The following is a 24,618-nucleotide window of genomic DNA, read 5'->3' as shown; positions in this document are numbered from 1 at the left end:
AGCCTCTCCCACTCCCTCACTCTACCTGCAGTCCCGGGACCCCTCTGCAGTCTGCCGGCTCACCCTGACTCGACTCCAAGCCCCTGCGGCCTCCTGGAGCCTCCACTGCCCGTCCGCCAAGCTGCGCACGCCCAGCGCCAGCTGTCGGGAGCCGGCTGCAAACCTGCAGAGCGAGTCAGCGCCGTCCCGACTCGAGCACTCGCGGCCGCCCACTGGGGCTCCGGGGCCCAGCTCCCTTCTGCATCCCGCCGCTCCGACAGCCTCTCCCGGGGATCCCCAAGGGTGCTCCGGGTGGTGCCAGCCGGGATGGCGCCCTGGACCACAGCCCTTGAGACCTGCTGTCCTCAGCTCTCCCTTTATTCAGGCCACGAGTTTTGGAACATTTGCTTTTATTCCTTCCAGACAAAGACCCACAAGGCGCCGCGCCTCCCTGGTGGGGACCCGGCAGGACAGAGTCTCCCACATCCTAGGGACACGCGATCTTGGTGGAGGCAACTGTCCACTCCTTACTGCACGCCCTCCATCATCTTCAGGAACTCTGCGGGAAAGGAGAGGGAGAGGGTCGGGTCCCACTGGGGAGCAGAGGCCAGGCCAGGGCTCCAGCCACACAGAGGGGATGGCTTTTTGTTTTTGTTGTGACAGAGTCTCGCTCTGTTGCCAAGGTGGCCAAGGTCTGTCGCCCAGGCTAGAGTGCAGTGGCACAATCATAGCTTATTGCAGCCTTGATCTCCTGGGCTCAAGCGATCCTCTCACTTCAGCCCCCAGAGCAACTGGGCTGGGACCACAGGTGTGCCACCACGCCCGCCTTTTTATTTTATTTTATTTTATTTTATTTTAAACACAGGGTCTCACTATGTTGCCCAGGCTGGTCTCGAACTCTTGGCCTCAAGCAATCCTCCCACCTCATCCTCCCAAAGTTCTAGAATTTTACAGTCCTGAGCCACCACGCCCCCCTGCCTCGTCATTAACTGATAAACTGCACAGAGTCGTGGAGCGCTTCTATACCTGCCCCCAGGAGACTATGGGGAACTTGGTGAGGTTACGCCCAGCCCAGCCCACACGGCCAAGGACACTGCACCGGAGCCAGGCACCAGTGCCCGCCGTCCTCTGTGGCTCCCACCCGCTCTTCCCAAGCTCCCGTGGCCCTCACCGTCGAAGTCAATGCGGCCGTCGTTGTTCTTGTCGCCGTCTTTCATCAGAGATTCGATCTCCTCGTCAGTAACGTGCTCCCCGGAGGCCCTGAAAATCTCAGCCAGCTCCTCTGGGTCGATGTAGCCGTCTGCATTCCTTCAGGTCCGAGGGACAGGGCAGGGCTCAGGGCCGGGGCGAGCTGCCCTGGCCACCACACTCGACGCGCCGCTTCCACACCCCCAACCCGGGGAAGCTTCCAGCGCTGCCGGCCAGGTTCTGACTGCTAAGCCCCGCCCTCGGCTCCCAGGCCCCCAGCGCACCTGTCGAAGATGCGGAAGCACTCGGCCAGCTCCTCCTCGCTCTTCCCCTTCGCGTCCTCTTTCATCTGGCGCACCATCATGACCAAGAACTCCTCGAAGTCGATGGTGCCGCTGCCTGCGGGGAGCAGGTGGTGGACTGAGCCTGAGCCCAGCGGCTGCTGCCTCTCCCCACCATCCCCTGCCTCCGAGGAACACCCACTCACCGTCCTCATCCACCTCCTCGATGATGGCGTCCAGCTCCTCCTTGGTGGGTGTCTGGCCCAGCATCCTCATCACCGTGCCCAACTCCTTGACGCTGATGTCCCCACCACCATCAGCATCAAACATGTCAAAGGCAGCCTTGAACTCTGCGCGGGAGGGCAGAGGGCAGAGGTGAGGCCGGCTGGACTCTCAGCCTCACACCTACCTCCCTACCCTGCCTAGAGGCCAACATGTCCCCAGCACACATCCACCCAGCCCCCAGCCTGCGGCGCCTTACTCACCAGCAATCATCTCCTCGCTGAGGTAGGACCTGGCCTCAGCCTGCTGGTCCGTCTGCAGGAGACACAGAGAAAGTCTGAGCTGAAGAGGCAGCCCCAGAGCAGTTCCTCACCTCAAACCCATTTTTCCCAACCCTCACTCTGTCAGCGCCCCTTGGTTCTCCAGAAGAACGACTTCAAACTTGCCACATAATTGTGTGCCCGCACAGCACCAAATCACAGTTTTGTTTTGTCTCGCTCTGTCACACAGGCTGGAGTGCAGTCGTGTGATCATAGCTCACTGCAGCCTCAACCTCCTGGGCTCAAGCAATCGTCCCACTTCAGCCTCCTGAGTAGCTGGGACTATAGCATACACCACGCCTAATTTTAAAATTTTTTGTAGAGACGGGGTCCCACTATATTACCCAGGCTGGTTTTGAGCTCCTGGGCTCAAGTGATCCTCCCACCTCGGCCTCCCAAAGTGCTAGGATTACAGGCTTGAGCCACTGTGCCCGGCTTCTGACCCCAGTTTTTGTTTTTGTTTTTTGTTTTTGTGACGGAGTCTCACCCTGTCGCCCAGGCTGGAGTGCAATGGCATGATCTCGGCTCACTGCAACCTCCACCTCCTGGGTTCAAGCGATTCTCCTCCCTTAGCCTCCCAAGTAGCTGGGATTACAGGCATGCGCCAACACACCCAGCTAATTTTTGTATTTTTAGTAGAGACAGGGTTTTACCGTGTTGGCCAGGCTGGTCTTGAACTCCTGACCTCAGGTGATCGGCCCACCTCAGCATCCCAAAGTGCTGGGATTACAGGCGTGAGCCACCATGCCTGGCCTGACCCCAGTTTTTTTTTGTTTGTTTTGTTTTGAGATGGAGTTTTGCTCTTGTTGCCCAGGCTGCAGTGTAATGGCACGATCTTAGCTGGCCGCAACCGCAACCCCCGCCTCCGGGCTTCAAGCGATTCTTCTCCCTCAGCCTCCTGAGTAGCTGGGATTACAGGCATGCACCACAACGCCTGGATAATTTTGTATTTTTAGTAGAGGTGAGGTTTCTCCATGTTGATCAGGCTGGTCTCGAACTCCTGACCTCAAGTGATCCGCCTGCCTCGGCTTCCCAAAGTGATGGGATTACAGGCGTGAGCCACCACGCACAGCCTGTGACCCCAGTTTTGAGAAAAAGAGAGGAGACAACAAATTAAGCCCAAGGCCTTCTCACTTGTCAATTGAAAGCCAAGTTGGGAACCCCCCCAGTGACCTTAGCCAAGTAACTTAGTGTGCCTTCATCTTTTCTCTGTAGCTTTTCAGGGATGAGATATCAGGGGTGTGAAAGGGCTTTGTAAAGGGCTAGCACCATTTCAGCACTATTTTCTAGTTTTCTGTAGCTCCTAATGGTGCCCGGTACTTTAATAGTTGCTCAATAAAATGTTTGTTCTCAAATAAATAATTATGCAACACAAAGTTATTGAGTACTTGCTGCATGTCAGGCCACAGATCAGGCACTGGGACCACCAAGAAGAGACAGAGGACACATCATCCCGCCCCTCAGAGAACTGGCAGAGTCGGAGGCTGTCAGCTTCCTTCTTAGGATTCAGTCATTGGAGAAAAGGCCCCTCATGTGGGGCCGAATGTGATGGAGGCCTTGACATGAAAGTGAGATTTCTGCGGGGGTTTCCAGGTCATATCCAAGCCAGGCCATCTGGGTCAGAGGCTTTGGATTGAGACTGGCAGTGAGGACGGGGTGAGGCTTCCAAGGAGCTCTTCAGCTGGCTGGCCACCGGCGCTCCTCCTTCTCCCCCTCCTTCCTCTCCTCCTTTTTCCCTGTGCCAGGAGGGCAGGCTATTTTTAGTCAGTCATGGGCAACAGCAGCTGGCCTCCGGGATCTCGTTACTCCTTGAAGTAAGTGGGGAGGGGGATCTCAGACGAAAACAACAGCTCCAAATCAGAAGCCCTCCTTAGGAGAGCAGAGTCTCTCTAACTCTGGTCTGTCATCTTCTGCCCCTTCCCATCATTCTCAGGGCTCCCGGAGCCGTGCATCTGAGCAGGCCTCATGCCCTGCCGGCCTCTTGTCTTCTGGAGGAGGCTTTCTTCTCTCCATGATGACAGGAGGGTTTGGCCAGGCTTCTGGCTCACCCCTGCCAGTGGCCTGCTAGGTGACTCACTCTGATCCCTCAGAGTCCCCACTGTGTGAAGGAAACAAGCTAAGAGCTCTTCACAGGTCTATGAATTACACTGCTGGAAGTTTCCAAAAGTGAGTAGGCAGTCAGCAAGCCTTGAGGATCAATCTCTGGAATATCCCAGCCCTCCCCTTTCAAGAAAAGTCAAAGGCCTTCCTCCAAGACACCTGGGTTCCAGGAACCTCCATGCTCCAACCTCAAACATCCAAGTTACTGTCCCACAGAGCACCCAGGCCTGGCCTGAAAGAGGTCCAGAGTGCTCCCGTGAGTAAACGCACAAAGTCCCCTCTTGTCCTTACCATGGTTGCTGGTGACCGGGACTCCTCTGTTGCAGGTCGCCTCCTTTGCACTCCACCACCCAAAGATGACCTGGCCTGCTCTAGCCCCCGGGATTTGTAGGAGCACCCCTCCCCTCCCACCTCCCTGCTCCCCAGCACTGGAGACCCTGCCCAATCAGATCCTGGGGTCAGCGAGCCCCACCCCTCCCATAGTCTGAACCCATTACCTAATTTAGCCAAGGGCCCTTGCAGAGAAATTTAAGCCTCCAAGCAGGTGGCAGGCCTTGACGTCCTAGATTCTTGTGAGGAAGGCCTGCCGTGTTCCACCGCCTTGGAGTCCCCCCCACCGAGGAAGCACACTGGCTCCAAGATGGTAAGGATGATCACAGTAGCAAAGAGTGAGGCAGCATGGTAAAATGGGGAGAGTACAAGCCTTGAAGTCCAAAACCGAAGATCCAAGGCCAGCCTCTGCGAGTTGTGTGACCTTGGGCAGGTAGCAGTGCCTCTCTGAGCCATTTCTTCATCTGTGGGATTGGACCTCTCTGTGGGGTCTCCCTCACAGAGAGACCATGGTAAATGGGAACCCGGGTATAAGTCACCTAGCTTGTGCCGGCTACACAGGTTGGTACTCGGCAAGAGGAATGTCCCGTCTTTGAACCGTGGTAAGGGGCAGGGGATAGAAGGAGGAGAAAGTGACAGGTAGGCCAGTGTTTACTGAACCTCCACGACGTGCCACACACTGTGCTAAGCATTTTAACATGATCTCATCTAGTGCTCCTCCTATGAGATAGCAACTATTATTATCCCCATTTGACTGCAGAGCTTTGTCAATTATAAAGGTCTATACTCACTCTGTCACCAAGGCTGATGTGCAGTGGTGCTATTATAGCTCACTGCAGCCTCGATCTCCTGGGCTCAAGTGATCCTCCCACCTCAGCCTCCCGAGTAGCTGGGACTAGAGGTGCACCACCACCCCTGGTTTGTTTATTTTTTTTTTTTGTATTTTTATAGAGATGGGGTTTCACCATGTTGCCCAGGCTGGTTTCGAACTCCTAGGCTCAAGGGATCCTTCCACCTTGGCTTCCCAAAGTGCTAGAATTACAGTCATGAGGCACCATGCCCACCCATATTGATGATTCTTATTATTAATCCCGACTGGAAGGAAGTTGGGACAGACAGTCCTTGGGGCACCTGTCCAGATGGAAAAATGTATGGAGGGATGGAGGAGAGGAGGATGTGCATTTGGAGGAGAAATAATCATTGAAAGCAAAGATCCTTCTCTCAAAGTTACCTTCTCCAGAGAAAGGGTGTTTGGATTCACTTTTTTGGGGTAAGGAGTAGGCAGGGGAAGGTTCTTTAAGTGGTAAAAGGGCAGCTGGCCCCTTCCTAGAGCTCAGTGAAGAAATCTGGTCATCTGGGGAGTAAATGGGTGGGCAGACCAAGTCCAGAGGGAGCCTACCCTGAGAATCCACAAGGTGCAGGCTGGGCACTGGGGAGTAGGCAAGGCTTGTGGACAGTGGCTTCGTCCACAGAAAGAACACTAAGACAACCGATAGCAGGCTCTGGGGCCAGGAAAGGGGGGCTGGACACCAAGGAATGCAGATGGACAGTGGCAACTGGGCTGCCCCCTTCCCCTATATATAGACATTCCCAAGGAAAGCTCAGCAGGGCTGGGCCAAGCTAAATAAGGCCTCCTCCAGGCAGGCAGAGTGCCAAAGGGTGAGACCCATGGGATTCCAATTTAGTTTTTGTTGTTTTTTGTTTTTTGGGGTTTTTTTTTTTTTGAGACAGACTCTCACTCTGTCACCCAGGCTGGAATGCAGTGGCACAATCTCGGCTCACTGCAACCTCCGCCTCCTAGGTTCAAGTGATTCTCATGCCTCAGCCTTCTGAGTAGCTAGGATTACAGGCACATACCACTACGCCCAGCTAATTTTTGTTTTTTTTTTTTTTTTGAGACAGAGTTTTGCTCTTGTTGCCCAGGCTGGAGTGCAATGGTGCAATCTCGGCTCACCACAACCTCCGCCTCTTGGGTTCAAGCGACTCTCCTGCCTCAGCCTCCCGAGTAGCCGGAATTATAGGCATGAGCCACCATGCCCAGCTAATTTTGTATTTTTTTTTTTTTTTTGAGACGGAGTCTCGCTCTGTCACCCAGGCTGGAGTGCAGTGGCGCGATCTCGGCTCACTGCAAGCTCCGCCTCCCGGGTTCACGCCATTCTCCTGCCTCAGCCTCTCCGAGTAGCTGGGACTACAGGCGCCCGCCACCACGCCCGGCTAATTTTTTTGTATTTTTAGTAGAGACGGGGTTTCACCGTGGTCTCGATCTCCTGACCTCGTGATCCGCCTGCCTCGGCCTCCCAAAGTGCTGGGATTACAAGCGTGAGCCACCGCGCCCGGCCTAATTTTGTATTTTTAGTAGAGACAGGGTTTCTCCATGTTGGTCAAGCTGGTCTCAAACTCCCAACCTCAGGTGATCCGCCCATCTCAGCCTCCCAAAGCACTGGGATTACAGGTGTGAGCCACCGCACCCGGCAAATTTTTTATTTTTTGTAGAGACAAGGTTTCATCGGCCGGGCACGGTGGCTCACGCCTGTAATCCCACCACTTTGGGAGGCTGAGATGGGCGGATCACGAGGTCAGGAGATCGAGACCATCCTGGCTAACATGGTGAAATCCCGTCTCTACTAAAAATACAAAAAATTAGACAGGCATGGTAGTGGACGCCTGTAGTCCAAGCTACTTGGGAGGCTGAGGCAGGAGACTGGTGTGAACCCAGGAGGCGGAGCTTGCAGTGAGCCAAGATCGCGCCACTGCACTCCAGCCTGGGCGACAGAGCGAGACCCCGTCTCAAAAAAAAAAAAAAAAAGTTTCATCATGTTGGCCAGGCTGGTCTCAAACTCCTGACCTCAAGTGATCTGCCTGCCTCAGCCTCCTAAAGTGCTAGGATTACAGGCATAAGCCACTGAGCCTGGCCTTTGTTCTTTTGTTTATTCAAGGGAATAAGGCCCAAATTGCTTAATGTAGCCAAGCAAGGTCCCACTGGCCCTTCTGATCTCCCTCCTCCTCCCCTCCACATCCTCTTGCTGTCTGCTCTGATCAGACTTTAAAATACTGCTCCAGGCTGGGCACGGTGGCTCATGTCTGTAATCCCAGCATTTTGGGAGGTGCAGGCTGGCGGATCACAAGGTCAGGAGTTCGAGACCATCCTGGCCAGCATAGTGAAACCTTGTCTCTACTAAAAATACAAAAAATTGCTGCTGGGTGTGGTGGCGGGCGCCTGTAGTCCCAGCTACTTGGGAAGCTGAGGCAGAAGAATCACTTGAACCTGGCAGGCGAAGGTTGCACTGAGCCAAGATCATGCCACTGCTCTCCAGCCTGGGCGACAAAGGGAGACTGCATCTCAAAAAAAAAAAAAAGACTACTCTAAACACCAACTTTTATGAACCTTCAGGCCTTTGCACATGCTGTTTTTTTCTGCCAGAAACTCCCATCTTTCCTCTCTTCATCTGTCTACTTCCCTATCGTCTTTCTCAGCTCTAACATCACTTCCTCGGGGATCCTTCCTCCCCTGTGTCCAGACCAGGGAGTCCAAGGTGGTCTCCAGTAGTTTCCTCAATCATAGCACTGAGCACACCTTATGCTCACAATCCATTCTGTGTTCTACAGATCATCACATTTCCCAGTGCTCAGCACTTGCTATGTAGCAGGTGTTCAACAGATATTATTTTCTACATAAGAATAACTGAACTGGATGGTATTTAGTTCAATATAAGGGGGAACTTCCTAATAGTCATAGTTGAACAATAATGGGAACAGGCGGCCTCAGGAGGTAATGAGCTCCCTGTCACTGAGTATACCCAAGCAGGAGATAGATAACCATTTCTCAGGGAGGCTGTAGGGAGATATCCATACAGAGTTTAAGAATGGGGTCAGTGGCTCACACTTTTAATCCTAGCACATTGGGAAGCTGAGGCAGGTGTATCTCTTGAGCCCAGGAGTTCGATACCAGCCTGGGCAACATGGCGAGACCCTGTCTCCAATTAAAAAATTAAAATAAAACAAAGAATGGTGGGTGGTAGCTCATGCTTGTAATCCCAGCACATTGGGAGGCAGAGGTAGGAGGATCTCTTCAGGCCAGGAGTTCAAGATCAGCCTGGGCAACATGCAACCCCACCTTTACAAAAAATAAAATACTAGCCAGGCATGGTGGGCACATATCTGTAGTCCCAGATACTTGGGAGGCTGAGGTGGGAGAATCACTTGAGCCCAGGAGTTTGAGGCTGCATTGAGCTATGATCGCACCCCTGCACGCCAGCCTCACAACAGAGTGAGACTCTGTCTCTGAAAGAAGAAGCTGGGTGCACTGGCTCATGTCTCTAATCCCAGCACTTTGGGAGGCTGAGGCAGGTGGATCACTTGAGGTCAGGAGTTCGAGACCAGCCTGGCCAACATGGTGAAACTCCATCTCTACTAAAAATACAAAAATTAGCCGGGTGTGGTGGCACATGCCTGTAATTCCAGCTACTTGGGAGGCTGAGGTAGGAAAATCGCTTGAACACAGGAGACGGAGGTTGTAGTGAGCCAAGAGTGTGCCATTGGACTCCAGCCTGGGTGATGGAGTAAGACTCTGTCTCAAATAAGTAAATAAATAAATAAAAAGAAATAAAAAAGGAAGAAGAAGCAGGAGGAGGAAGAAGGAAGCAAAAAGAAGAAGAAATAATAATAGTGGAGAATGCGCAACCTTCAGATCTCCTAGTTCTGACTGTTTGTATGACCCAGCATAAGCCCTTCCCCTCACTAAGCCTCAGACTACCTATCTGTAAAATGGAGGTGATAGGCCAGATTTCTGAGGGGCCCTCCTGCTCTAACAACCCATGGTTTCATGAAGACCAGCTTTGTGCCCAGACATGTAAGGCATATACTGAAGGACAAGTTATTTTTTAACCAATGGTTGGTGAATGAGTGAGTGTTGAATTAATGAATGAAGTATGCCTTTTTTGTCCCAATATCTTGCCCATAAGCCAAATGAAGAGTAATTCGAGATTTGAAATTGTGCAAACTGGCCAGACACGGTGGCTCACGCCTGTAATCCCAGCACTTTGGGAGGTAGAGGTGGGTGGATCACTTGAGGTCAGGTGTGCGAGACCAGCTTGGCCAACATGGAGAAACACTGTCTGTACTAAAAATACAAAAATTAGCCAGGCATGGTGGCACATGCCTGTAGTCCCAGCTACTCAGGAGGCTGAGGCAGGAGAATTGCTTGAACCTGGGAGGCAGAGGTTACAGTGAGCCAAGATTGCATCACTGTACTCCAGCCTGGGCGACAGAGCAAGACTCTGTCTCCCTCTCTAAAAATAAATACATAAATAAATAAAATTGCACAAACTTAGGCTTCAAATCCCAGCCCCTCTATTTCCCAGATGTGGATCTTGGGGAAGTCACTTTGCCTCAGTTTCTTCATCTTGAAAATGGACCATTAATGTCCAGTTACAGCCACTTCCCCAGGACACTGTGAGGGAGAGATGTGACAGTAAAGTGCCTAGAGCGGGATGTAGAAAGTGGACCCTCAGAAAATAAGAACCCCAGCCTTTCTGCTCACATGGGAAGGCAGGGAGCTGAAATACCTTCTGCTTATTCTAAGGTATTTTCCCCCACCCCTCTCTCCTGTGCCACTCAGAAAGGGTAGGAGCTACTTTGGAGAGATTTTGATTTTATTTATTATATTGTATAATTATCAAAATCTGCCCTAACAACTGATATCTAGGCTTTGTGACAGGAAGCCACAATAACTTTCTCTTGACCTGCAGTTGCCCTGAGGATAAAAGATAAAACAAAGCTGGGGAGCCGCTGAGATTATCAGGCCTGCTGCACAGGAAAAGGGCAGTATGCAGCAGGGGACCTGAGCTCCAGGCCCCATACTCAGAGACCTCTGAGGGAGGCAGAGACAGGTGGATCACTTGAGCCCAGGAATTCGAGACCAGCCTGGGCAACATGCCCAAATCCCATCTCTACAAAAAATACAAAAATTAGCTGGGTGTGGTGGCAAATGCCTGTAGTTCTAGCCACTGGGGAGGCTGAGGTGGGAGGAATGTCCTGAGCCCAGGGAGGCGGAGGTTGCAGTAAGCCGAGATGGTGCCACTGCACTCCAGCCTAGGTGACACAGTGAGACTCCATCTCAAAAGAAAAAGAAAGACAGAAAGAAAGAAAAAGAAAAAGAGAAAGAAAGAAAGAAAGGAAAGAAAGAAAGAAAGAGAAAAGAAAGAAAGAAAGAAAGAAAGAAAGAAAGAAAGAAAGAAAGAAAGAAAAAAGAAAGAAAGAAAGAAAGAAAGAAAGAAAGAAAGAAAGAAAGAAACCAACCAACCTCTGGCAAGCTGTGTGGTTAAGCCAGGTAACTCACCCTCTCTGGTCCTCAGTTTCCCTGTTTGCCTACTTCCCATGTGTGAGGTTCAAATTGTGCAATCCTGTGAACACTGCAGAAACAATAATCATTATGTAAGTGATCATTTCGTCAGCCTTTGCTCTATGCCAGGCACTGGACGAGGGTTCTTACAACTGCTGCAAAATCAGTTTTAGCAGTATTGTTCCTGTTTTACATATGGGAAAACCTAGGCTCAGCGAGGTCAGATTCCAACGCAAATCACGCGTCTTCTCCTGGCCCTTAGTTTTCTCTCGGGACATGGCCTCCCTAATATTGCATAATTACTTTGTGAAGTTAAAGAGCGTTGGGTGGAAATGAGTGGGACAGATTGGAGATGACGTGGGTGGGGTGGGAGGATTCAAGGAGGGTACGCGCCTGGCCGGACTGGGATGATTCTGCGGCAGGCCTGGGACTCCCTCAGGCCGACCCAGGCTTCCCAAGTCCCTCCTGGAGCCAAGGGCCCGGGATTCTCGGGCGGCTCGGGCGAGCGGGCGGGGCAGGAGGCGGGGCGGCGGCAGGAAGCAGCCCGAGCGGCGCTCTGAGCGGCCTGAGCCCGGCGGAGCCCTGCGGAGCCCGGCCGACCTCCATGGGCTGCGGGGTGCTGCACCTGGACCCTTGGGGCACAGCGCGCCCCTGAATGCACCGTGGGACGCAGGAGGTAGAGGCGCAGGAGGTAGAGGCGCACGAGGCGGCGCAAGAGACGTCGGGAGGGTCCCGAGCCCCTCCGGGGAGGAACGCGGTCCTAGGCTGAGTGGGTTGGTGGGAAAGCGACGCGGGCTGGGTCCCCGAGTTCGCAGGACCTCAGACTGCCAGGGGGTGGGGCCTCACCGCGCCCCTCCCTCTCCAGTCCGGGCCCCGCCCCTCCTCCTCCTGCGCCGGGCTGGGGTCCCCCTCCTCCGGGATCCGGGACACAGCGACGCGCGCTCACCCCAGGGTGCCATGGCCTCCCGGCTCCTGCACCGGCTGCGGCACGCCTTGGCCGGCGACGGCCCCGGGGAGGCGGCGGCCAGTCCAGAGGCCGAGCAGTTTCCGGAGAGCTCAGAGCTGGAGGACGACGACGCCGAGGGCCTGTCCTCCCGACTCAGCGGCACCCTCAGCTTCACCAGCGCCGAGGACGACGAGGACGACGAGGACGAGGACGACGAGGAGGCTGGCCCTGACCCGCTGCCCCTCGGGGACGGGACGTCAGGAGAAGACGCAGGCGAGTGCAGGAGGACGGAGGCGGGAACCCTGGGGCTCCATTAGGCCTCCATCCCAGCCGCCTTCCCAGAGCATCCAGGGCGCTAAGTTGATCCAGCTGAAACTCCCACACTTTTTAAAGCGCCTGGGCCACCTCTTGGCTGTGTGACCTTGAGAGAGTCTTAACCCCCCTCTGAGCCAAGTTTTCCCTTGTGTCAAGTGGGAGAACTCACTCTCATCTCAGAATTGCTGCGGGCATTAAATGTACAGGGCTTGGGATCCGAATGGAAATGATGTATTAACGATATTTTGAGGGTGGAGCTATTAATTTAGCCCCTACTGTCTGCCAGGCACGGTGTTTGGCTACTCGGTGCCTCTCTGTCCCTCAGTTTCCATTTCTGTAAAACGGGGGTAAGTCCTGCCTCACTGGGAGGATGAGTGAGGCCACGTCGGTGGTTGATGTCGACCCTGGCCCTAGGCCCATTAATATGACTGGTCATGTGTCTGCAGAACGGAGCCCCCCACCTGATGGGCAGCGGGGCAGTCAGCTCCTGGCGCGGCAGCTGCAGGATTTCTGGAAGAAGTCCCGGAACACCTTGGCACCCCAGCGGCTGCTCTTCGAAGTGACCAGCGCTAATGTTGTCAAGGACCCGCCCTCCAAGTACGTGGTGAGTGAGGGTCCAGAACCCCTGGGCTGTGAGTCTAGAAGTATGGCTAGGAGCAAGTAGGGAAGACCCCAACTTCCTGAGGGGTCTGTGTAGTTATAAATGGTGACCTTGTTTACAAATGGGGAAACTGAGGTCAGAAAGGGGATGTAACTTGAGCAAATCCTCACACAAGACTTAGTTTCCTTGAGACTGAGTGAAGTGCGGATTAAGGACTTTCCTCTTAACCTGGTTTTGAGACTAAGAGAACTGGTGTGTGCACTTCCCCACCCAGCCCACAAGGTTTCTGCAAATTGTAGCAAGATATGAGATACAGAGAGACAGATGTTATCTGGGTCAAACTTGAGATCCAAGTTGTATGGGCTGGTGGTTAAGGAAATAGGCTTTCCATCCAGACCAACCTTGACTCCCACTTATTTCCAGTTGTTTGACTCTGGGTGAGTTGTTTAACCTTGGTTATCTTCCGTTTCCTCATTATAGCAATGGGGAAAATGCAGAGGATTACAGCAGGAGTTAAATGAGACAATGGACAAAAAGCCCTTAGCAGTGTGCCTGGCATTATGAAGTGGTCAATGAAATGGTAGCTATGTCATCATTATTTAACTTTGGGTTGAAAATGTTTGTCATCTAGGGCCTGCTGTGTCCTTATAACGCACAGGTCAATCAGTTCTCAAGCACCCGACCTTGTCCTAAGGGCTAGACTTAGGGGGTTGGTGGAGGTTAGGATGAAGAGCAATGTTGGGGAGGACCTTGGAGTCCCTTGCTGTTTTCCTTGCTGTTGAGAGACTGACTTGGAGAATGAGGTCTGCTCCTTTAATGCCCACAGCAACTCCTGCTCCAGTCCCTTTTCAGGCCAGGCCTGAAAGCCGGCTGAGCTGGCCACTCCTGTCAGTGGCAGCTCTCCATCTCTCACTCCCCTCCTCTTCACCACCCTTCTCCACCTCTGACTCAGCAGGAGGGGGCCTGGAGCCTAGTCCCACATCTGGGCCTCTCCACCCTTTTCTGTTGCTGTTAGTAAGCAAGGGCCACACCCATGGGGTGACTACTCCAATTTCAGCAGGGACCAACTCCGATTATTGAGTCTTTTAAAAAGATTTTTGAGACAGGGTCTCGTTCTGTCACTCAGGCTGGAGTGCAGTGGTGCAGTCATAACTCACTACAACCTCCAACTGGGATCAAGCTATCCTCCCACCTCAGCCTCCAAAGTAGCTAGGACTACAGGTGTGCACCACCACGTGTGGCCAGTGATGAAGTCTGAAGTGGCAAAGGTCTCAGAACTCTGGGGTGGACAAGGGTTCATACACTAGAAGGGGACACCAAGGAATAGTTCAGAGGCTGAGAGGAATGGGGGTGACTGTGGGTACCTGGATGGGAAGGGATGACAAGATACAGCAGGATGGCCAAGTATGCCCCGGCCTGTGTCTGGAGAAGCAAGGCACCTCCTGTGTACAATGGGGACCCTAATTCCCCATTTAACTTGTGGGGGTGAAGAGCACAGGCTTTGGAATCAGATCAACCTGAGTTTAAATCCCAGCTGGGCTGTTTTCCAGCTGTGTGACTTAACGGCAAGTCTTTGAGCCCTTTTCCCTCTCTTTGAGCCTGCTTCCTCAGCTGTCAGAGATAAGGACACCTTCCTTGCAGTGCTGTTGTGATGATTAAATGAAATCATAGATGTAAAGAGTGCTTGGTACAACAGGAGGCACAGGGTAAATGCCTGGGTAATGGAACTACTGTCATTATCACCCATCTGGCTGCAAGTTACAAGGATCAATGAGATAATGGATACAAAATGTAAACGAGATGAACATAAAGGCTTATTATACAGACCAGTGTGTCCTGAAGAAAACTGGTGTCCTAAAGTGTGTGCTGCAGAAAACTGGTTCCCTTGAATGTTAATAGCTGTTTCTAAATAAAGGTTTTGCAGGCAATATGTTTTGAGAATGCAGAGTTAAATGAGAATACAGTAAGTTTCTTTACTGTTAAAGTATTTAATCCCTAATAGTAATGTACACTGTGAATCTTCAAGAGGACAGAGTAGGCAAACCTAACTGACCAGGAGTGGCTAGAGTATTGTCAGTTCCACAGAACAAATGTGAGAGAAAGATCTGGATATGGGGTGAGGGTGCCTTTAACATCTAACACTGGTTAACTCTCCTTTTAAACCTGTTGGCTTGGCATTATAGGTTAATCCATATTCAGGTTCTCAGACCTGGGAGGCGGGAAGCTTCATGATCATCTTGCTCAGTGTTTTCCAAACCTCAGTCATTCCAGTACCTCCCTGATTCTTGTCCTATCTAAAAGTGCCACTTGTACCCTTTTCTTCTTAACATTTTTCTTTAAATGAACCTATTTTTTGTCTTTTTTTTTTTTTTTTGAGACAGAGTCTTGCTCTGTTGCCCAGGCTGGAGTGCAGTGACACAATCTCAGCTCACTGCAACCTCCGCCTCCTAGGTTCAAGCAATCCTCCCACCTCAGCCTCCTGAGTAGCTAGGATTACTGGTGCCCACCACCATGCCTGGCTAACTTTTGCATTTTCAGTAGAGATGGGGTTTCACTGTTGGACAGGCTGGTCTTGAACGCCTGACCTCAAGGGATCTGCCCGCCTCAGCCTCCCAAAGTGTTGGGATTACAGGTGTGAGCCACTGCGCCCAGCCGAACCTATTTTTTTTCTTAAATAAGTTTATTGAGATGGAGTCTTGCTCTGTCGCCTAGGCTGGAGTGCAGTGGCGCGATCATAGCTCACTGCAGCCTCGAACTCCTGGGCTCACATGATTCTCTGCCTCAGCCTCCTGAGTAGCTGGGACCGCAAGTGCCCAACTAATTCTTTTTCTTTTTTTTTTTTTTTTTTTTTTAGAGACAGGGTCTTGCCATGTTGCCCAGGCTGGTCTCGAACTCCTGGCCTTAAGCAGTTCTCCTGCCTCAGCCTCCCAAAGTACTGGGATTACAGGCATGAGCCACTGTGCCCATCCTTTAAGTAATTTTAAAAGACAACTTCATAGCACTACTGTATGTGGAAAGTCTCACTTGCCACAGAGAGAAGCTAGCCATAAAAATAAAAGTAGTGGGCCAGGCACAGTGGCTCACGCCTGTAATCCCAGCACTTTGGGAGGCTGAGGTGGGCAGATCACCTGAGGTCAGCAGTTCGAGACCAGCCTGGCCAACATGGTGAAACCCCAACTCTACTAAAAATATAAAAATTAGCCGGGCGTGGTGGTAGGCAGCTACTCGGGAGACTGAGGCAGGAGAATTGCTTGAACCCAGGAGGCAGAGGTTGCAGTAAGCGGAGATTGTGCCACTGCACGTCAGCCTGGGCGACAGGGCGAGACTAAATAAATAAATAAAGTAAGTAAGTAGTGAAAATGAAACGTCATTAAATCTTGCCTAGATGTCATTGCCTGAAGGAGGCCCTGACCTGAGATCCACCTTCTGGCTCTTTTCTAAAAATGGAGATGAGAAGTGTTAGAGAAGTACTTTTTTTTTTTTTTTTGGAGAGAGTTTCACTCTTGTTGCCCAGGCTGGAGTGCAATGGGTGATCTCGGCTCACTGCAACTTCCACCTCCCAGGTTCATGCGATTCTCCTGCCTCAGTCTCCCAAGTAGCTGGGATTACAGGCATGTGCCACCACGCCTGGCTAATTTTGCATTTTTAGTAGAGACAGGGTTTCTCCATGTTGGTCAGGCTGGTCTTGAACTCTCAACCTCAGGTGATCCACCTGCCTCGGCCTCCCAAAGTGCTGAGATTAGAGGTATGTGTGGGAGCCACTGCAACCGGCCCAGGAAGTCCTTTTTTTAAAACCAAACTGAGAGCTGGCTGGGCGCGGTGGCTCACGCCTATAATCCCAGCACTCTGGGAGGCCAAGGCGGGCGGATCACGAGGTCAGGAGATTGAGACCATCCTGGCTAACACAGTGAAACCCCGTCTCTACTAAAACATACAAAAATTAGCCAGGCGTAGTGGCGGGCGCCTGTAGTCCCAGCTACTCGGGAGGCTGAGGCAGGAGAATGGAGTGAACCTGGGAGGCGGAGCTTGCAGTGAGCCGAGATCGTGCCACTGTACTCCAGCACTCCAGCCTGGGCAACAGAGCGAGACTCCTCAAAAAACAAAAACAAAAAAAAACCCAACAAAACCAAACTGAGGGCTTCTCAATTTGTAGTCAGAAAGATTAAAAAACAATTAGGCTGGGTGTGGTGCTCATGCCTGTGATCTCAGCACTTCGGGAAGCCTAGGTAGGAAGATTGCTCAAGGCCAGGAGTGCAAGGCCAGCCCTAGCAACATAGTGAGACCCATCTCTATAAAAAAAAAAAAAAAATTTTTTTTTAAATAGCTGAGTGTGATGGTGCATGCCTATAGTCCTAGCTACTTGGGAGGCTGAGGCAGGAGGAATGCTTCAGCCCAGGAGGTTGAAGCTGCAGTAAGCTATGATTGTACCAGTGCACTCCAACCTGGCCAACAGTGAGACCCTGTCTCAAAAAATAATAATTAAAAGGAGAACCACCTCCTGATGCAGTGATATTTACTCTAGTGCACACCACCTAAAAACCTCAGGTACCAATACTTGTACATGTCTCATTTTTGGACAAACACTGACTTGACCGAGCACTTCCTTCACTAGAAACAGAAGTGGACCCAGAGGGGGACTGCCTTGCCTGAGGTCACACAGAGAGGGAGTAGCTGACCTGGGGTTAGAACTTGAGTCCTAGGCCAGTATCCTTTTCACAGTTATGGCAATTGTGGCTATCTACAGACCTGTCCTCTCGGTCTAGTTTGGGAAAGCCTGACCAGGGATGTGGAGGCCAGGTGTCCAAAGTGGAACAAGCTCCAAGCTGGTCCTAAAGGAGACCCAAGAGATTGGCCGGGGTTTCAGCTTATGTCTGGTTTTCCAGCGGGGGCTGTCAGAAGAACTAACTGCTCTATGGGAAGGGAGTACAAAAAAAGGGGCAGCAGCCCCAGGCACGGAAGCTCATCTCTGTCTTTCTCTCTTCTTGCTGCCTTGGGCCTGGGTCATTTCAGACAAACCTCAGGTAAGATGAGACTGGGCTTCCCCGCCACTGCGGCAGCAGCTCCCGCCCTCCTGGATGCTGTCCCAGGGGTGAAAGGAAGAGGTGGGGAGGTACAGCTGGGAGTGTGGGGGATGGGGAAGGATGGGGAGGGAAAGGGCCCGTGGACAACTTGCATTTGCCCTGACACCCACCCTCCCTGCAGCTCTACACCCTCGCCGTGATAGGCCCAGGGCCGCCAGATTGCCAGCCAGCCCAGATCTCTCGCCGTTACTCGGACTTTGAGCGGCTGCACCGAAACCTGCAGCGGCAATTCCGGGGCCCAATGGCTGCCATCTCCTTCCCCCGTAAGCGGCTGCGCCGGAATTTTACTGCAGAGACCATTGCCCGCCGTAGCCGGGCCTTTGAGCAGTTTTTGGGTCACCTGCAGGCAGTGCCTGAGCTGCGCCATGCCCCAGACCTGCAGGACTTCTTCGTGCTGCCGGAGCTGCGGCGGGCACAGAGCCTCACCTGTACTGGCCTCTATCGTGAGGCTCTGGCACTCTGGGCCAATGCCTGGCAGCTACAAGCCCAGCTGGGCACCCCCTCTGGCCCAGACCGCCCCCTGCTGACCCTGGCTGGGCTGGCCGTGTGCCACCAGGAGCTGGAAGACCCTGGCGAGGCCAGGGCATGCTGTGAGAAGGCCCTGCAGCTGCTTGGGGACAAGAGCCTCCACCCTTTGCTGGCACCCTTTCTGGAGGCCCATGTCCGGCTCTCCTGGCGCCTGGGCCTGGACAAACGTCAATCAGAGGCTCGGCTCCAAGCCCTGCAGGAGGCAGGCCTTACCCCCACACCACCCCCCAGTCTCAAAGAATTGCTCATCAAGGAGGTGCTGGACTAACCCTTGCCTAGATTTAAGGCCACTGTGAGGAGAGGGGCTGCCCCAGAATGCAGGGGAAGGACCTGATGAGGACAGAACAGCTGGGAGGCTGCAGAGGGTGCTGGGAGCCCCTAGAAGTTCCAAAAGAGAATGTGAAGCAGATCAAGCAAACTTCTGTTGAGCTGGGCTCAGGATGAGCTTTGGCTGGGGCTGCCCTTGTGTAGTACAGGGAAATCTGACACAGCCTCTCCAGCTTATAAACAGCTGGGGGGCTGTGGCACAGGTCAGGGCAATGTTCCCTTGTTGGTGGGCCCCCAAGCTGGCAAGGCCTCTTGGCTGAAGGCCAGGGACTCTGCCCCTGGAGTCCTGGAGTTAAGGGATGAAGGCAAGGCTGCAGGTCTGGCCCAGGGGAATTAAAAGCCAGCCACTCCAGTGGTTATCAGTCTCTTTATTGGATGTGAGGGCCAAAAGGGACTGTAACTCCTGTCTCAGAAATGGGGATAGATGGGAGGTTCTTGAAGCCCCAGGTGAAGCTGGTACCTCTGGCTACAGCTTGCTCTCTGAGACCTGGGGCTTCACTCGGATCACGCCCTCCTGGGCACAGGTCACAGCTAGGACTCCATCCTGACGCCACAGCCGCCCATGGACCAGCCCCCGAGAGCCACCTGTGGGTGAGGTGAAGGGTGACGATGGCCTGCTTCAGAACAGCCAAATACACTTTTTATTTTTCCTGAAACAGAGTCTCACTGTGTTGCCCAGGCTGGTCTCAAGCTCCTGGGTTCAAGGGATCCTCCTGCCTCAGCCTCCTGAGCAGCTGGGATTACAGGCGCTTATCACCAAGCCCGACCTCCAAGTGGACTTCTTGCAAAGGGTCTGGCCCAGGGCAGGGCTGCCCCACACAAGGGTGCACTGAGTGTCGTGGCTGCTCCAAATGCCCCTTCATGAGCTTATTATGGACCGTCATTGAGGGGTAACTCCTCCCACAGGAACCCCACTTGACAGTTTAAAAGCACTTTCACACCTCTGCTCGCTTCCTCAAAAAGATCACAGAGGGAGGAGCTCTGAGAACAGTCTCCTTCAACAGCTCGGCCAAGCAGAACTGCTGTACCTCTGGCCACTTGTGTTAGGAAAACTATCAGCTCCCTATATAATAAATCAAGCCAGGTCCTCCAAGTGGTAAGTCATGAAAAATATTCCCACTACCACCACCAAGGGGAAGAAGGGACTCAGCAGAGAGGACCTGAGGCCATGAGGTCTGGCCTCTTCCCTCCCCACCTGGAGACTCTTTCTCCCTTGCTGGCTTTGGGCCCAAGTTTGATGTTTATGAGGATGACTGCTGGTTTCCCTTACACATAGCAGAGCTCACTCAGTTCTCACAGCAGCCAAATGAATCAGTTATGCGTTGCCCAGTTTTCCAGACCAGGACTGAAATCCGGAGAGGGTCAGGAATTTGGCCCCATGATGAGGCCAAATCTGAACCCATGTCCTCAATTCAAGGTTATCAATCTTGGATTGTGATGCTACTGGTACTTGAGAATACTCCTTATCTGAGTATAAAGAGTCCTTAAGTTTTGTCCTTGGTTTATCAAGCAAAGCTTTTCTTCATTTGAAATGTACTCCCTTGGAAAGGAGGTCAGGGTTCTGAAGCTAGATATTGATGAATGAGTCTTGTTTCTCTCCCCTGTAAGGAAGGTCCAAGCAGGCCCTTAGGGACCACTGAATGCCCTGATCCCAATCAGGTTAATCAGAATCACTTAGAGAACTTAAAAATACAGTTTCCTGGACCTTATCCAAGACCTACTGAGTCAGAATCTTGAGGGTGGAATCAGAATCTATTTTGAAAAGGCATCCCCAAATGGCAGTCTGATGGGCTGCGAGTTTGGATACCACTGCTGTAATGTAACCCTCTTTGTTTAGATGAGGAAACTGAGGCTCAGACAGAAGATATGATTTGCCTATTGTAATACAAAGAATCTGAACTGGTTCTGGGACTAGAACTGGGTCCCTGGGAGAAGGTGAATCACATTTCCAGCACATTCTAGAAATTTAGAGCAGAGCGGGTGTCCCAGCCTCACCCTCTCATTTTGAAGATGAAGATGCCAAAGCCTGGGAGGGAAGGAAAGGAAGTGACCTGTGCAGTGCCACACAGGAAGTCAGGAAATCAGCATCACCTAAGAAAGCAGGCTCCTGCCACCCAAGGTCAGTGCCCTTGTCCCACACGGCCCCACACTCACCGGCCCAGGGGCTCTCGCATTCATAGAGCATCCAGTGGTCAGCTCGGAAGGGGGCGTGGAACCACATGGAATGGTCCAGTGAGACCATGAAGTGCACCTTGTGCTGCCACTGGTGAGGCAGCAGTGCAGTACCCAAGAAGGCATAGTCGGAGATATAGGCGGCCACGCAGCAGTGCATCTTCATGTCGCCGTCGCCTGCAACAGGTCCCCATCAGCCCTGGGCTCCTGGGCTTTCCAGCTCAGGACCTGCAGGGAGGTAGGGGAAAAAGGGACTCCCGTGCATAGGTGTGCAGACTGGCTGCTGCACAAGAGCACCTGGCCTACAGTGTGTGTGTGAGACGGGGGATAAGTGAGATGGTGACTTGGGGAGGGCAGGGGTGAGCAGGGACTGAAATTCAGTCTTCACCACCCAAGTCTCCCACGCTAGGCCCCCAAAGGGGTGTCTTCTTCCAGTTTGCACAAAGACACTTTATAGTTAGCAGCAAAGCTGGACAACAACCCCAGCGAGGTGCCTTTTGCCTTCCTCAGAAAGGCCTTGTGTTGGGATTATAGTCACCTCCACATTCTCCCCATGCAAAGGGCTGAGAGGGCCCAAGTGAGAAGCTAAGCCAACTTCCCCATCATGCAGATAAGGAAACAGGCCCAGAGAAGGGAACTCATGTGCCCAAGGCCACACAGCAAATGAGTGGTAGGCCCCTTGGAGAGTGGTTTCCTCCCATCCATGGGGTCCTCTTACCAATATAGCCCCGGGCTCGCACCCAGAACATCTGTTTGGGCTCCATTCTCTGCAGCTGGCTCAGGGGGGATGGGTTTACTGGCTTGATCTCAATGGGGACCTCCTGAGCAGCAATTCGGTTGAGTGCCAATGGGTACCTCTTTTGGAGGTTAGGGTCCCTGAAAGTAAAGGGAAGAAGGTAGGGGTGAGACCCAGGAAGAGAGGGAGTCACATCTGCATTGCCTCTTCTGACTCCCCTCAGTCTTCCACAGGGACCCCTGATATCCCCAAAGCTCCCCTCCCCTCGTGGCAGGCAGGATAGTGCAGCGTTTGAATCCCTTCTTGGCCACTTACGAGCCATGTGGTCTCGTGCTAATTAGTAATCTCTCTGAGTCTATTTTCCCATCTGCAAAATGTGGATAATGATAGTAACCTACCTCATAACCAACACTATGAAGACAAGATCATGAATATCTAACCAACATATCATAGTAATAAGGCATACCCTATAATATGCACTGTTCTAAGCATTGTACATACGATAGTATTCCTCACAACAACCCTGTGAGATAGGTACTATTATCACCCCCATTTCATCAGTGAAATAAGCACAGAGTCCAGGTAGCTTGCTTAAAAATTGGAGAGACAGGATTTGGACTCAGGCAATCTGGGTCCACAGTATGATTATTTTCTATTTTTTTAGAGACAGGGTCGTCTTCTCACCCAGGCTGGAGTACAGTGGCGCAATCAGCTCACTGCAGTCTCCAACTCCCAGGCTCAAGCCATCCTCTTGCCTTGGCCTCCTGAGTAGCTGGGACTAGAGGTGTACGCCACTGTGCCTGGCTAATATTTTTATTTTTTCTTTTTTTTGAGATGGAGTCTAGCTCTGTCGCCCAGGCTTGAGTGCGGTGGTGCAATCTCAGCTGACTGCAACCTCCACCTCCCAGGTTCAAGCGATTCTCCTGCCTCAGCCTCCCGAGTAGCTGGGATTACAGGCGCCTGCCACCATGCCCAGCTAATTTTTGTATTTTTAGTAGAGATGGGGTTTCACTGTGTTGGTGAGGGTGGTCTCGAATTCCTGACCTCATGATCCGCCTGCCTCAGCCTCCCAAAGTGCTGGGATTATTTTTACTTTTTTTGTAGAGATGGGGTCTCTTTATGTTGCCCAGGCTGGTCTCAAAATCCTGGCTTTAAGTGATCCTCCTGCTTCAGCCTCCCAAAGTGCTGGGATTACAGGAGTGAGCTGTTGTGCCCAGCCACTTCATTATTTTAAACACTCAAGAAACAGACTGCCTGACTTGGCCTGAGTTACCAAACCCTACACAGTAGGGAACATTACATCCCCCCAGGGGGAGGAGCCCATTCCAAGGAACTCCCTTCAATAGAGTGACAGCCACCCATAGTGCTCTGCACAGGTCCTGCCATTTTCACCCCATACTCTGGAGTGCTGTCGGACAGAACCTCCTATGATGATGGAATGCCTGTCTGCACAGCACACTATGGTAGCCACTAGCCACATGTGACTATGGAGCACCTGAAATGTGGCTAATGCAACTGAGGAACAGAATTGTTCATTCTACTGACTTTGGTTTTTTATTTTTATTTTTTTTATTTTTATTTTTTTTGAGATGGAGTCTCGCTCTGTTGCCCAGTCAGGAGTGCAGTGACTCGATCTTGCTTACTGCAACCTCTGCCTCCTGGGTCCAAGCGACTCTCCTGCCTCAACCTCCTGAGTAGCTGGGATTACAGGCACGCGCCACCACGCCTGGCTAATTTTTGTGTGTGTGTATTTTTAATAGAGATGAGGTTTCACCATGTTGGCCAGGCTGGTCTCAAACTCCTGACCTTGGGTGATCCACCCGCCTTGGCCTCCCAAAGTGCTGGGATTACAGGCATGAACCACTGTGCCTGGCCCTATTTAATTTTAATTAATGTAATATAGCCACAAGTGGCTAGAGACTACCTTATTGAACAGCACAGATCTAAATTCAAGGTCCTTTAACAATGTCTTCCTTTCATTTCAGCAAACATTTGTCGAACTGCAACCACACACCAGGCCCTGTGTTTTTTCTGTTAATAATGATATAACTACAATTCACTGCCATTTTGCTAGTTAGTACTAGCACGCTAAGTGCCTTATCTCTCTTATCTCATTTAATCCTCACAGCAGCCTTATGAGGTAGGAATATGATTAGCACCATTTTATAATTGAGAGTACTGGCTCAGAGTGGGAAAGCAACTTGCCCAAACTCACACAGCTAGTAGGGACAAAATCTAGAATTGAATCCAGGCCTTTCAGGTTCCCAAACCCCCATCCATCCCGTCATACTCTGCTGCCTCCCCAGTATCTAGCACGAGATAGAGACACTCTCTCCTTATGACACAGCTAAGAAGTAGGCAGGGCAGAAATGAGCATTCCCATTTTTTAGAAGAAGAAACTAGGGCCCTAGGGAGTTGGGCACTGTCCCACAGCAGGTGAGCGTTAACAGAGGCACGGCCCTGGCTAGAATCCATGTGTCTGTCCTTTGTCTGGACCCAGAGCTCTTTCCACTGCACCAGCATTTTTCAAACTTTATTAGATGTGATCCAAATAAATATATTTTACCAGGTATTCAAAATATCTAACATGCTCCCTGGTGATCTAATGGTTAGGGGAAAATACATATTTGTATTTTTGTACATATGTTTTATATACATAAAACATGCGGCTGGGCACGGTGGCTCACGCCTGTAATCCCAGCACTTTGGGAGACCAAGGCAGGTGGATCACTTGAGGTCAGGAGTTCAAGACTAGCCTGGTCAACACAGCGAAACCTGGTGTCTACTAAAAAAATACAAACATTAGCTGGGCATGGTGGCGTGTGCCTGTAATCGCAGCTGCTTGGGAGGCTGAGGCACGAGAATCGTTTGAACCTGGGAGGCAGAGGTTGCAGTGAGCCGAGATCACGCCACTGCACTCCAGCCTAGGCAACAGAGTGAGACTCTGTCTCAAAACAAACAAACAAACAAACAAACAAAAACATGCACTAAGGCAAAGGCAGTGACCAAACACAGGCCATTGCGCTGCAGCTCTCCAGAGGACATTCACTCCTGGTGCACATTAAGTCCTAAGTTGCTGGACCAGGGGCCTGAGGGAAGAGAGGGAATCACTTAGGGGACTGGGGAGGTGATACTTAACAAGTGGTTATGGA

At 52.0% G+C, this 24,618-nt stretch overlaps 2 protein-coding genes across 10 annotated transcripts; one reads left to right on the top strand and one right to left on the bottom strand.

Annotated features, from left to right (window-relative positions):
- Positions 1–372: 372 nt before the first annotated feature.
- On the bottom strand, positions 373–24,603 carry LOC116460908 (troponin C, skeletal muscle). 4 transcript variants are annotated; one of them, XM_032142233.2, is made up of 6 exons: positions 20,713–20,954; positions 1,934–1,985; positions 1,655–1,798; positions 1,452–1,566; positions 1,151–1,287; positions 373–538 (listed from the first exon to the last, which is right to left on the bottom strand). In XM_032142233.2, the coding sequence occupies exons 1-6, from the start codon at positions 20,854–20,856 to the stop codon at positions 507–509; spliced, it is 624 nt and encodes a 207-aa protein (XP_031998124.1). In that variant the 5' UTR covers positions 20,857–20,954; the 3' UTR covers positions 373–506. The 4 variants fall into 4 exon arrangements, with proteins under 4 accessions (XP_031998124.1, XP_031998121.1, XP_058288802.1 ...); XM_032142230.2 differs by lacking the exons at positions 373–538; positions 1,151–1,287; positions 1,452–1,566; positions 1,655–1,798; positions 1,934–1,985 and adding exons at positions 18,911–19,143; positions 21,449–24,603 and having other exon boundaries at positions 20,713–20,907; XM_058432819.1 differs by lacking the exons at positions 373–538; positions 1,151–1,287; positions 1,452–1,566; positions 1,655–1,798; positions 1,934–1,985 and adding exons at positions 20,404–20,584; positions 21,449–24,603 and having other exon boundaries at positions 20,713–20,907.
- Positions 11,284–20,462, top strand: SNX21 (sorting nexin family member 21). 6 transcript variants are annotated; one of them, XM_032142226.2, is made up of 5 exons: positions 11,284–11,436; positions 11,712–11,979; positions 12,468–12,625; positions 17,633–17,643; positions 17,825–20,462. In XM_032142226.2, the coding sequence occupies exons 1-5, from the start codon at positions 11,416–11,418 to the stop codon at positions 17,841–17,843; spliced, it is 477 nt and encodes a 158-aa protein (XP_031998117.1). In that variant the 5' UTR covers positions 11,284–11,415; the 3' UTR covers positions 17,844–20,462. The 6 variants fall into 6 exon arrangements, with proteins under 6 accessions (XP_031998117.1, XP_031998118.1, XP_031998114.1 ...); XM_058432814.1 differs by having other exon boundaries at positions 11,330–11,451; positions 17,506–17,643; positions 17,825–18,817; XM_058432815.1 differs by having other exon boundaries at positions 11,331–11,436; positions 17,506–17,643; positions 17,825–18,817.
- Positions 24,604–24,618: the final 15 nt, after the last annotated feature.

This window comes from Hylobates moloch, unplaced genomic scaffold (assembly GCF_009828535.3).
Source record: "Hylobates moloch isolate HMO894 unplaced genomic scaffold, HMol_V3 SCAFFOLD_21, whole genome shotgun sequence".
Taxonomy (NCBI): domain Eukaryota; kingdom Metazoa; phylum Chordata; class Mammalia; order Primates; family Hylobatidae; genus Hylobates; species Hylobates moloch.
This window is presented reverse-complemented; position numbering and strand designations above follow the sequence as displayed.

Coding starts and splice junctions, on each gene's coding strand:
- SNX21 (XM_058432814.1), top strand. CDS start 11,416: ATGCACCGTGGGACGCAGGAGGTAGAGGCGCAGGAG. Junction 11,452..11,711: donor AGGAGGTAGAGGCGCAGGAG/GTAGAGGCGCAC, acceptor CGCTCACCCCAG/GGTGCCATGGCCTCCCGGCT. Junction 17,644..17,824: donor TCATTTCAGACAAACCTCAG/GTAAGATGAGAC, acceptor CCCTCCCTGCAG/CTCTACACCCTCGCCGTGAT.
- LOC116460908 (XM_058432818.1), bottom strand. CDS start 21,788: ATGGCTCGTAAGTGGCCAAGAAGGGATTCAAACGCTGCACTATCCTGC. Junction 20,908..21,448: donor GCGAGCCCGGGGCTATATTG/GTAAGAGGACCC, acceptor GACCTGTTGCAG/GCGACGGCGACATGAAGATG.